The 13,831-nt window shown below is 29.9% G+C and overlaps 1 protein-coding gene across 1 annotated transcript in view; it reads right to left on the bottom strand.

Moving 5' to 3' along the window:
- The window catches only part of LOC129742054 (uncharacterized), a 144,362-nt gene that overhangs the window by 95,934 nt on the left and 34,597 nt on the right, over window positions 1–13,831 (bottom strand). Inside the window, exon 8 of the mRNA XM_055733901.1 lies at window positions 7,229–7,378. Within this exon, the coding sequence (XP_055589876.1) occupies window positions 7,229–7,378 (150 nt within the window). The remainder of the gene's footprint in view (window positions 1–7,228; window positions 7,379–13,831) is intronic.

Here is a 13,831-nt window from a genome sequence, read left to right on the forward strand (position 1 = left end):
AAATTAATTACATTATTTTAATAAAAAAATGCCCTTATTGAAATTTCCACTTCAAAGAATGTCACTAGAAAATCCAAATCGAACCCCGTGATCACATAAAATCTCACAAAAAAGACTTTGAACTGAATTACAAAATTAAATAAATTCAGATATGTACTAGAACAGGGTCTCATGCAAAATTTGGATCAGATTATTCTAAGGAAAGAGGTTGCCCAACGCACCTGAAGTTTGTATGGAATTATGTAGATTTTGTTCGGCATGATAAAAAAACCGTTTTCCGTCAATAATTTAGGTCTTTATCAACCAATTTTTCTTTAAATTTGAATATTTTAAAGCTCTGATTATGACAATATTTCATCTGAGGAACGCGTTTCGATTAGAGTTATCATAAAACAGCTATAACGTTCAAAATAAGCGTCGATTAACGATCATTCAGGTATTTTTTTTGTATTTGACCCATCAGAAGCTAATTTTTGAAACTCAAAAACCTTTTAAACTAAACCATTGTCGAAATGGGATCTTGAGATAAACTATTTGTCATAATGAAGGTTTTGTGAATGAATATAATTAAAACAAATCAGCCGATAGGGACTTCAGAAATTGGTGCATAACTTGGTTTTAATGTCCTTCCAAACCCAATTTCTCATAATTCCATACAAAATTTAGGCTCATTGTGCCCTCTATTTCCGTAGGCCAATCCCCAAATTTGGCACTGGACTTTGTGTTAGGCCTAGAATCTATTTAAGCTTGCAACTTATAAGATTTTTATTAGATGGCTGATTTAGGCACTCCAGTGTCGATTAACTATCTTTGAAAAGATCGAAGGCTTTGAAATTATCATTTATTTTTCCTTTCCTTTGCAATTAAAGATTAAAAAGATTCAGAAACACATTTCAACGCTTTTGCGAATAAATATTTCCTAGTTTTAGTTCTGCCCTAAATAATATTCACATGATCGCACAAAAAAACATCGAATAAAATTGATGTGAGCAGTGTTGCAAACCTTATCTGCTTATATAGGCCTTTGAGATTTAATTCCTTTTGATTTTTGGGAATAAATGGATCGATTTCATCACCAAATCACATTATTTATTGAGTTTTTGAGCATTTTTAGTAAATTAAGCATTAATTTTAAGATTATACTTTGATTTATTTCATGTAGCTAACCATAAAATTTCGTGACGTCACAACGCTTTGCAAAACCCTGCTTAAAAAAAATGGTGCGTTGTGACGTCACGAAACTGAATCGCCCTAAAATAAATTGAAATCAAAATTTGAAAAAATCAAACACATCGATTTGTTGGTTGTAATGAATCGATACTTTCCTGAAATTTTCATAAAATTTGATCAAATAGAAGAGCAGAAAAATGCGGCGTTGTAAAAAAAACTGAAAAGTGGAAAAAGAGGCGCGTTGTGACGTCACGATTCCTTTTGCTTATATTTTGTTTACTATTTATTCTATACAAATACTTTTGGTTTCAAATTGCAGAGAATTAAATTTTGACCTTATAATGTACAATTTTTAACAGTGTGCGATATGACCTGTAAAACTTATATATAATATACCAAAAAATTGTTTTGCAAACGTTGTGACGTCACGCTGGAATGGGTCATCTTCATTTGGTGTGAAAAACTGTTCTCTTTTCTGATCTGATCCATTTCATCGAGGTGTCACAACGTTTGCAAAACAATGTTATGGTATATTATATGTAAATTTCACAGTTCATATTGCACATTTAAAAAAATTGTTCTTTTAAGTTCTGAATTCAAATCGCTGCAATTTGAAAGCAAATGTGTTTTTATTTAACGAATAGTTATCGAAATATAAGCAAAAGAAATCGTGACGTCACAACGCGCCACTTTTTCTTCTTTTCTATTTTTTTATAAAACCATTTTTTCTGCTCTTCTATTCGTTCAAATTTTATGAAAACTTCAGAAAGGTGGTAATTTCAACCAAATAATCGCTGTTTGTTTCAAACTTTGATTTAAATTGAGTTTCGTGACGTCACAATGTGCCATTTTTTTAACATGGTTTAGCAAAGCGTGCTATCGTCACGAAATTTTAAGGTCAGCTACATGAAATAAATCAAAGTACAAGTATAATTAAAGTAAAATTAATTTACTAAAAATGTTTAGAAATTGAACAAATTATGTGATTTTGTAATGAAATAAATCCATTTACTCCCAAAAAATGAAGTGCATTGAATCTGAGAGGCTCATATATGCAGATAAAGTTTGCAACACTAGGCACATAAAATTTATTCGAAATTAATTTGTGCGACCAGGTGTATATTATTTGGAAATAACTTATACCTACTAGGGAAAATATATTCGTCAAAGCGTTGAAGTGAGTTTTTGAATCTTTTTAATATTAAATTGCACAAGAAAGGAAAAATAAATGATAATTTCAAAAGCCTTCGATCTATTAAAAGTTAGTATATGGACTCTAAAGTTCCTACATCAGCCGACTTATAAAATCTTATCAATTGTAAGCTAAAATTGATCCTAGATCTAGTTTGGAGGATCGTACAACCTTAAATTTGTATGAAGTTATGAGAAGTTTTGTTTTGAAGGAACATGAAAATCCAGTATTGCACCAATTTCTTAAGTCATTATTGGCTGATTTATTTTCATTGATGTTATTCACAAAGCTTTAATTATGAAAAATAATTAATCCTTAGGTCCCTTTCGATCAGGGTCATTGTAAAAAATGCTATTGAGTTTCAAAAATTAGTTTCTATAGGGTCAATCAAGAAATATACATCATTGATTGTTAATCTCTGCTAAGATACCCGTTTTTCAGCTTTTTAACTGTTTCGTGAAACCTCTAATCGAAATGCGTTCTTCAGATGAAATATTGTCAAAACTAAAGCTTAAAAACACTCAAAATAAAAGAAAAATCGGTTGATAAAGTTCAAAATTATTGGTGAAAAACTGTTTTTTTCTCGTTCATCCCGAACAAAATCCACGTTATACCTTCTAAAATAGGCTTCTATACAAACTTCAGGTTTGCTGAGCGACCCTTTTCCGTAGTATAATCTGGCCCAAATTTTGCATGGGAACTTTTACATATTGTACTTCGTACTTAGAACAGATTTTAATTTTTTTTTTTACTTTTAATTTAGTTAAATGTATCTTTTGTTAGGTTTTATTTGAATATAGAATTCGATTTGGATCTTCTAGTCACATTTGTTGATGTGGAATTTTCAATAAAGGGCAGTTTTTTTTAGGATAACTTTAAAATTTATTTTCCATTAAAGTCTTATGAATTTTTTTATGTAAATCTTGGTTTTTTAAATTTATTTTGTTGAAAGAATTTTTGAATCTCATTGCATTTATCCCATGGATACTTATTTAGTTTGAACATAATGCCAGCAGGTGATAGAACCCAAGTAACACCGATAATTTGATTAGACTCTTTAAGCTCCTTATAAAACCAAAACTTTATCTAATAGCCGGTATAAAACTTTCAATGTTATTTGGGAAGCTAATAGTGGGTTTTTTTTCTAAGATAGATATAGAACTTGATTTTTTTGCAAGATTTTTTTCAAATTACATACAACTAACTGCTTGAATATTCACAAATATTCTTTAAAAAAACTATGAGGATTTTATGTAAATGGTAGTTTGTTTATTCTCGAATTAAGTTTTTAGCAAGCGCTGTTTCATTTACTTTTAAGAGTCGTTTTAAAATAACCGCGTTTTGCAAAAAATAAGTTACTGAGTTTTGTTAAAAATTTAAGAATTGATATCGTTTATTGAAGCGCATTGTTATATTAAACTTGTGTTGGTTGAAATGAAAAGTCTTGTATGTTTCCGAAAAAATGAGTCGATTTCCGTGACGTCACAACGCATTCATTACCTGGGTGAAACTCACAACATTCTAAACCGATATTTAATTTGAAAAAATGCATTGATTTCCTCTCAAAAAGTTTGAAGAGACCCCCCATTTTCGACAACATGTGACGCTTTAAGGAATTATGAACTGAAAAACGGTACAATTTTCGTAACGCAATAATGCTTACAAAAAGATACCTTTACCACCGATTCTAGAGCGTAAACTTGCAGTGATTATTCTTTATCTAATATTATTATTAAAACATGTTTTATTCATAACCATTTTGAATTTTTTTTTGACATAGCAAAATTTTTGAAAAAGTTATGTTTTAAACAAAGAATAGTTGTTAAAATCAATTTATTTTCATACGAAAATTTTCAAATTTTAACGGCAATACTGAATTCCAAAAAATAAACTGAACTGAAAATCAATGAAATAAAAAATGAAGCTCAAGAAAAAAAACTTTTCTAATGCTGTGTAAATTATTTCTGAATAATGAAAAATAAAAATTGGTTCTACAGTTTCGGGGCGTTCAGAATGGGTCATCCATAAGCAACTTTACTTATAAATATTTTGGATCTTAAGATTTGTTGAATATGCTACATTGAGTCCAAAAATTATACCAAAAAAATTGTCCGTTCAATAAAATTTAAAGTGTCTTCACACATTAAGGACCTGTGCATTAAGGTTTAATGTTACCAGCACTTCTTGTGTTTCTGTAGTGGATTTTATAAATATTATTAAGTTAGATTAAGGTTTGATTGAAGCTAATTTTTTGGAATTTGTATAAAAAAAAATTAAATTTGTTCAACATTTCCAGTACAGGTAGATTGAGATTATAAAGTAATATTGAGGAAAAAAATGATTGGTTGAATTTCTACATTTTCAAAAGCTTTATTTCGTAGGGTTTTCAAACGATGCAAGTGTGTTTCAGCTGCACAACCTAAATTGCAACTTTGACATGCTGCCATTTCTCGGTTAATATTTTTTCATGAAATTTTCATACAATTTAGTATCCAACTAACACTCTACTAAATTTAAAAATTTTACAATGTCTGGAAACAAAGATACAGCTACTTTACTAAATTTGCTTTATCTTTGATAGTTTTAATTGAAAGATTTTGAAATTTACTTCAAAGATGTAAAAAATTATGATTTAGTACCTAGCCATATTTCGTAAAAAAATCGATACCGTGATTTAAAATCGTGCCGGGGGACATGAGGTTCATTTTCGCCCAACAGACGATTTCATTCTTTTTTGGATGGATGTTTGTATGGAAAACATCTTAATCAATGTTTTGTTGGTTTTTTCTTTCACAATATCAAAATATATCAAAAAAGACTGTTGAAAATTGACAAAAACTTCATTCGTGGTTTGTTTTATAATAAAAAATATTTCAACAGAGATCAAAATATAAAGAACAGAGTTTTAGAAATGACCTACTTAATATATCTACTAAAAAATAAATTGGATATACAAATAAAGTAAGAATTATATTCGCACTGGTGTTTAAATACCAGTTCTGTTGGAACAATTTCTATTTCTTAATAAGGCAAGAATGAAATTACTACTAATTTACAACATTATTTGCGATAAATTCTGATAAAAGTTTATCAGAAAATTGTTGAAATAATCTAGAAACTGTGTGAGTAACAATCCCAGAAATTTTGGCTGTGATCTGCGAGTATCATGAATGGCAAAACTCCTCAAATCGGCTTGTCCAGTGAAGAGTGTGCAAAGTGTACTAATTTTCTAGGACTTGTCCCAATTTTCGAGAGGCCGTTCTGATTTTTCAAAAACTCTCGATTAGCTCTGATTTCTCAAAATGAGCATTTAAAATGTCCTGAATTACCCTGATTTTCAAAATAAAAAAAAAAAGTATATGTCAAATATAAATTGAATGTTTAGTTAAATGATGAGAACTGAAAAACGAATCTGTAACAAATCTGTAGTCTTCGGTTCAAATCATATGTAAACGGTGTTTTTCGCTTTCTGTTGCATAAGTTAAGACATCTGTTGCATCGTTATGGTGCCTTCATTTATGCAATCTAAGAAGAGCTGCATTTTATTTCCACCAATCTTCTGGAGTCCTGAAAAAATCGGATTTCTAATTATGACCTCTGCTCCGAACGCCACCTTTGACAGTTATTTTTGAAAGAAAAAATACCAAAACAGCAGTACCAAAATAGCAGTACCAAAACACCAGTACCAAAATAGCAGTACCAAAATAGCAGTACCAAAATAGCAGTACCAAAATAGTAGAAACAAGTACAGATATATCTTAAAAAGAACAGATTTTTATTATTTTTTGGAACAGATTCTGTCCGCACAGAAGACAGATTTTAAGGTTTAGTTTAGATAAGTTCAGGTTCCAGCATTTAAAAAGAAATGATAACAAAAAGCTTTTTGAAATAGGAAAAAGAATCCATATCGATTGAACATTTCATAAAGAAAAAGACAGTATTCAGATTCATGTGAAAGTAGTCGATTATAAAAAATTAGAAGCAATTTGAAAGTAGCTTCTGGATTTAAAAACCTTTTAAGTAAAAAATTAATTTAGAATATTGAAAAATTGACAGAACAGAAATGGAATCAAACAAATAATAAAAACAGATTTTTTTCTTACATTTTATACTTATGACCTTTTATGTTGTTGATGCATATTTCGGTGCAGAATTTTTGTCGATCAATGTTTTTTTTGTACGTTGTGTGGTAGGAGGATAAATATTTTTTTCTCCATTTAGACTAGAGCGCTCTTGACGAGAATTATCTTTTTCCCACTCAGACGCGAGAGCTCTTACAGCTCGTATTAACTCCGATCAAAAGTGGAGCAAGATCAGCGAAGGAGGATTACACTCGAAAACCGAACTGACAACAGTGTTGTTTTTCCGTCTCTTTGTGTTTTGAGAGGAGCCGATCAACCATGCTGAGGAGAATTGAAACATTACTTAAGACACTTGAAACAGACAATTTTTTGGCATAATTTTTGATGTAGTATGTTCAGTATATCTTAATATCCAGTATATTGATGAGTAAAGTGCTTATTAATCTCAAAATAGAACTGTTTTCAACACTAAATGAAGATATTTTAGTTTTACTATTAATTACTTTTGAGAAAAAGTACATTTGAAGAATATTACGTTGATGGCTTAAGGACTAGACGGACATATTTTTTGCAATCCACCCATCTGATCTCGATATTGGAATTTTCAAAAATGTTATTTTTGACTCTTCAAACCAGTAAAGTTACCAACCCCTGATCAACCCGACGGACGCCGGCGATAGTATGAATAATTAAAAGGGGTTCAGAGGCCGGGCACATTAATTCGGTGTTGGTTGAGGGCTACATCGAAAATTGGAATCACCGGAGCACCGAATCGGAAACTTACTCGGCCGTAACGATAAGCAGCAGATAATCGAACGATAGAGATCCCCCGGCACGTACGCCATCGACCACCTGCTTCACCGTCAGCTTGGACCGGATCGAGTCGACGAAATTGTTCCATTTGGAGTTTTCCTCCGGAGCTCCGTCCTCGGCGCTAAGGGAATAAAAATCAAGCAAGAGATAAGAGGTAGAATAAAAAAAGAATAGTGAATAGAGAAAATGCTCGTTAGGAAGATTATCGTTATGCAATTCAGCTGCTGTTCGAGAATAGTCCAGCAATCGTCGGAAAGCTTCCGGCGAAGAAAACTGAATCAATGCACTTGAGCTGATGCTATAAAGACTCTCAAAGGAGCGGCTTTATTGCATATAGGTAATTGGCATAATGGACAGTTGCTGTGCGGAATAAAAGCAAACGACGATAGACAATAATTATAGATGATCTTTTCTAAGCAAAATCACTTATTGATATAGGTTACAAATTGCCGTGTACCTTGTAGCGATTCAGTTCTATTTGTTTCGATATAAAAAGGTGTTGATAAGAGCTTGTGGCGATTTGCCAAAACAATAACAAGACTCTAGCACCGAATTTTAGATTTTAGATTTATTTTAGAGCTTTAGCCACTTTAAGCAGGCTCTGTTCTACAGAAGAAACAAAAATTATGAAGATTTTTCAGTACAAAATATTTATTTTTCCTATACAAACCAAAAAGTTCAAATTTACTCATGTAAACGTTGCTTAAAAATTCTGCAAAAAAGTCATGGATGAGTTTTGAACCAAAACGAAGCTTTTAAGACCCCAGGGTTTGAGAAATTTAGAAATGACCTCAAACCGACTCAGTTTACTATACTATTTTATTTAAAGTTCTTTAAGAGCCCTAATTGAGCTGTATGAATCTTTTTAAGAATAGTTGAATGACAAACTTGAAGAGTTCTAATATAAAATCAAAATTGTTCATTATTTCAAGTTAAATTGAAATTCCAATGAAAGCATCAACGGAACTATCTCAAAGTCCTAGTTTCATAGACAATCTGTTTAACTCTTCAAAATGAAATGAAAGTTTTCACATCAACTTACAACTCTAATGAGCTACTAGAAAACTAATCAGAATAGGTACAATTGGTATTTATAACTAAACTTTAAACCGTCTCAAATAAAGACATGATAGCTGATAAAAAATTATCCATTATTATTTGTTTTAAATGTATCATCGATCTTGATTACGACGATAGATGATTAGATGTTTCTGAAACATTCCAATTGTCTCAATAAGTAAGAAATGCACATATAGTTATTTCGATAGGTTTTAGGGTTTTGAAATTTATTGTAGTATATGTATGTGTGTGTTTTTTCTCTAAGATTCACATTCGGATTCAGATTTCAGTTTTATTTATAATTTATTTCAAAAGTTTTGAGTAAAAAATTCTAAACAGAACGGAAAATCATAATTGGGGATCAGATATTATTTGAAATTTTGGAGTTGTAGGAATTTCCAATCTTTATATTTACAAATGAATTTCTTTCTGTCTGTCTGTCCTTCTGTTCCCTATAGACTCGAAAACTACCGAAACGATCAATGTGATATTTGGTATGTGAGAATTTTCGGGGTTGGAGATGGTTTCTGTAATACTATCAAACTGCTCCAAATCACAAGAAGGGAGGGGGCTCTAATACAAAATGCACCTCAATATTGCACTTAACATCCAATTTTTTAAGAAATTTCCATTAAATTTTCTACAAAGCAAATGTTTCACCATAATATAATTCATTGTCTTATTAAACATATTTAAACATATACAAATCATTCTATATTCGAAATCCCCTTGCCATTTTTTAAAGGGAGGGGGACCCTTGCAAAATCCATAAAAAATGTAACAGAACTTGAAAATATATTTAACTATTTTGGTTATATTTGGGGCACATTTGAGTATTAGGACTCGCAGACAAAATGAACAAAAATATGTCAAAATTCGAATAATTTTCTAGAGACCGTTGCACATGAAAGTTTTTAAATTATCTTATCATTTTCATCATCAATTGAATTCTCAAAAAAGGTTTAGCTTTGGCTCCCATATTAAAATCCCGTTAATTATTACAATGTCCATAAATTTTGAAAAAAGTTGCATCAAACTTGCAATTAATTTGATTTTGACATAAAGACTCGGTATGACATAATAAGATGATTTTATCGATGTTCTAACAATCAATCTTCTAAAACATTTTTTTAGTGACTTAACAAAGTTTGTTATACAAGTCAGGATTAATAATGAGATGACTCTTCCCTATTTCACCCACCCCTCATTTTTTTAATGGGCAGAAATGAACCAACAATAAAGCCATTTCCTATGTGTTCAATAAAAGAAATGAAAAAATGAATGGAAACAGTAAAGAACACTCTTGAAATTACAAATTTTGAAAAAGTTAAAAATCAGAATTTTCTTTTAAAAAAAGCATTGGCAAATGTTGAAGATCAATTGTTGAATTCACACTAAAAAGACATTTATTTCTATGCTCTTAAGATCAAGAATGCTTAATAAATTTAATTCATTAACTCAGATCCATACTGGGAATACTTGAAATTGAAAAGGTTCGCTTTTTGTGAAATACAAAAAATATTGGAATAAACATAAAATATATTCTTCTATATTACAGAATATAAAAAAAAACTGAGATTTCCCAGATATTCTTTTAAAAAAAAATCATAAATTATTTCTAATTTCAAGAAAAGCGAGTGTATTTGGTTAGTAGATTTTGTTCAAAGAAATTTCGATTTTAAATATTCGAAAAAATACAAATATTATTTTAAAAAATTGTTGCCAAGCAGACCTTGTCAGCTAGCATTACCAATATTACTGAAACGATTGAATAAATCAGGCAAAAAAACCAAAACTGTCCGTTTCAAAAATGGAAAGTCCGATTGATTTAAAAGAGCTGGAAGCACTGATGAGGGGTACTACAGGTGTCTTAGTATTAAAAACAAAACCGATTTCAGAAGATTTAGGCTTCTTGAAATCGAATCTTCTGTCAAATTAATCACAAGTTTTTGAGACGTGATGATTGGAATCAATCAATAGGGGTTTCGGTTCGATTTGCTTTGCCACATATTTTGTGCTATAAATTTGTTCAGACTGTTTATCAATTAAAGCAGGGGACTGAGATGAACGGAAAATTATCGTCAATGATCAAACAATTTTGCAGCCTATGATTGAATTTGTGGAAATTTGTGGCAATTTGTTAGAGAGAATTATAAGGTTTAAGTTTAAATGAGAGAAACCGGTGCTGAGAGAGAGTGAAAATGCGCTAATTGTTGCAAATTGTTGCAATTTGTTATGCATTTGTGGAATTTTTATCATTACCATTCCAAATGGAAAGAATTCCCTATCCACTGCAATCCCTCGAATTAAAGTATAAAATCAATAAGTGATAAATGTTGAAACCTAAACACAGAAACTTCATGGTGTCTCTGATAGAAAAATTTTATTTATCTAAAATTAGCATCGCTAATTCTTGCACCATTCGAAAGCTGGTACTTTCCCCTTTCAATTGATCCCAAATCTTAAATAATCCATCGGAGATTCCAGAACAATTTTTTTTGAAGTTTTTTTTTAATTATTTTTATGGTTTATTTAAAGGTAAAATCATACTAATCACTGTTTAAAAACTTGGCTTATTTTTAGCGTTATTTCAACTCCACATGTCAATAACATGATCAAATGGGAAAATTCCCTGGCTTCAACTTTTCCCAAGACATCAAATGATACAAATTGAGAGAAAAGAGTTTATATGTCGCAAACAGAGTGATCTATTAAAAATTTTCATAGCTCAAAATATCAAGACCCGATATAGTATCCTGACGACTGAAATATTGATTGTTGAGTGTTTAAATGTTCAGGATTGTTACTTTACATTGTAAAATGAAGGTTTTCATAAATTTGATCATGATTTTCTGAAGATAAGTGCACATATATGGTTAAATTATGAGAAGAGAAGGCTCTTGATTTACTTGGAAATTATGTTACTTATTTCAATCTATGAGCAATGTAACATCTTGAATATAAGAAAAATCCAGGAAATAATAAAGAAAAAAATATTTAAATCATTTCAAGTCATTGCTAAAATTCAATTCATGACACGATTAGCTCTGAGGAACGTTGTTATTTTTTTCATGAAAATAAGAAAATGACATTCCAGGGGAGAGCCAATAAGCAGAAATCCAAAGATAAATGTTTGCAGTGTTCCGTATAGTGTAAAACCAGATAAAAAACAGCATTTTTAATGACAGCTCTGAGATATTTAGAAAAAAAATGTTTTCGGTAATTTGAATAAATGCGGTACTTTTAAAAACAAAATTTTAAATTTGCAAAAAAAAAACGATTAATCAACTAGAAGTAAATTTAGAAAATGTTTTCTAATAATTGTATAAGAACAAATCAACCACTTTAATGGGTTGAAAATAAAGTTACTTTTTAATAAATGACATGAGCTTCAGTTCGTATACTTTTGACAAAAATGAACAATTTATAATTTTCACTCAAAAATCTGTGAATACTGTGAATACTGTGAATACATCTTTCCATACACGAATGACTATTAAAACGCTAACTTATTCAATCCAACAGGAACAAAAGGTTTAAAATGTTTTGGTTTTATACAATGACACTTTACTATCCTTCCCTAGCCTTCTCTCAGAATTAAACATTCAATTAACAGTAAAAAATGTGAAAACCTTCGCAAATAATGAAAAAAATATGAAAGATTTTCAACAAAAATATTTTGTTTTGATATTCAGTTAGATTATATAGATGTGAACTAAAATGTCAGAAGTAATTAGACTTACTTCTTAATCCCGAATATTTTTTTTATAAAAGTCCAAACACAACATAGCTCAAATATTTATTACCAAATTTGCAAGAAAAGCATGATAATAAAACAACATTTATGCTATTTACTTCAGATTATTTTAAACAAACGTATGCAAAAGATTGTTTTTTTAATGTAGATTAACCGTTCTGAACATTTTGATGCCCTACAAAAATTACTAAGTCATCAGGATACTATTAGATCATCTAATTGAGTGTTTTAACAGTGATTGGTATGATTTCATCTTTGAATAAACTATTAAAAAGGTTAAAAAAAAACTTAAAAAAAAATTTTTTTTTTGATCCCCCGGTTGTTTAAAATTCCAATTAAGAAAGAAATAGTAACAATACCAAAAATGCACAATTAATGCACATTAAAAGAAATTCAAAACTAAATATGTAATTTAATTTTTGTTGTAAAAATTGTAAATAACAAAGAAATTCAAAAGCATTGAAAATTTGCTTCAAACTTACTATTTGTGATCGTTTTTGAAACTTTTCAAAGCTTAACTAAAAATCATAATCGATTCGAAGGAGGTGATATTAAATAATGAAAATAAGTAAAACGTTGTTAAACCTTCAAATACAAATTATATAGTTTAAAATTTCATGCTCTGAATACTTTTTCGCTGCAAATTGAAATATTGGGTCCTGAAAAGAACAAACGGTAGTAATTTTCTTATTTAAATTAAATAGTTTCCAGCAAACAAAAATTCTGAATTGAAAACCAAAGATAACCTTGTTATAAATTATTTAAAAAATAAAATTGTTCTACTTTGATATTGGTCAATTTACTTGAAAATTACAACAAAACAAATTTCGGAGAATTTATTTAAACATCAAACAAAATATGTTAATTGGAAAAAAAAATTAAAAAAAAAATTTTCTATTAAAACTTTCAAAATTGAAAACACACTTTTAAGATCTCAGCGGAACTTCATGTTTTTTTAGGAGTGATCTTCTTAGAGCGTTCATGTTTCAAGAATATGATGGCTTGCATGAGGTTGTCAGATTGCCCGGTTTTATCCGGGTTTTCCCGGTTATTCAACACAAAATCTGACAAAATTCCGACTCGGTCTGGTTGCCTAGATTTCATTGAAAATGCCCGGATCTTACTCGGAATTATTCACTTTATTTGCAAATAAAAATTGTTTTTTATTTTTTTTTTTTTGCATCCAAAACGAAGTTTTGAGGCAAGTTTTATCAAAATAATTATGAATGGTTTTTTGAAAGCCCAAACACGATTTAAAACTGCTGATGAAAAAAAAATTATTAAGTTTTTTTCATAAATTGAGTTGAGTTATTCTTGGATTTTGACCAAATTTGCCCGAATTTCGGTCAATATTTTGAAATGAAATGCCCGGATTAGGCTAGGTCTTAGATAGAATAGTATGGATTTGTCCAGCCCGGGTAAGTGTTAAAACAACTCTGGCAACCTTAAGCTAGCATCTTACTAATGCTTTCACCACCAGCCCGAAGAAATTGTTGTACCATTTATGCAGTGATCGAGACTCGATCTTATGACCTCTGGCTTAGAAGAAAAAAAAGTATTCACAGAATTTTATTGCTAACTCAAGTAAATATCATTTTGGTTATTATGTTATTTTGGTAGATTTTGAATTTCCCTAAAATTTCCTGAACTAAAATCTTGACACAGATTTTGTCTACCACCTCTAGTTTTGGTGATATTGAGTTTATAGGTTTAAAAATGGATAAGTGTTGAGTGAAACTAACAAATCTGAACTTATTT

The sequence above is a fragment of the Uranotaenia lowii genome, chromosome 2 (assembly GCF_029784155.1).
Source record: "Uranotaenia lowii strain MFRU-FL chromosome 2, ASM2978415v1, whole genome shotgun sequence".
In the NCBI taxonomy this organism is placed as follows: Eukaryota; Metazoa; Arthropoda; class Insecta; order Diptera; family Culicidae; genus Uranotaenia; species Uranotaenia lowii.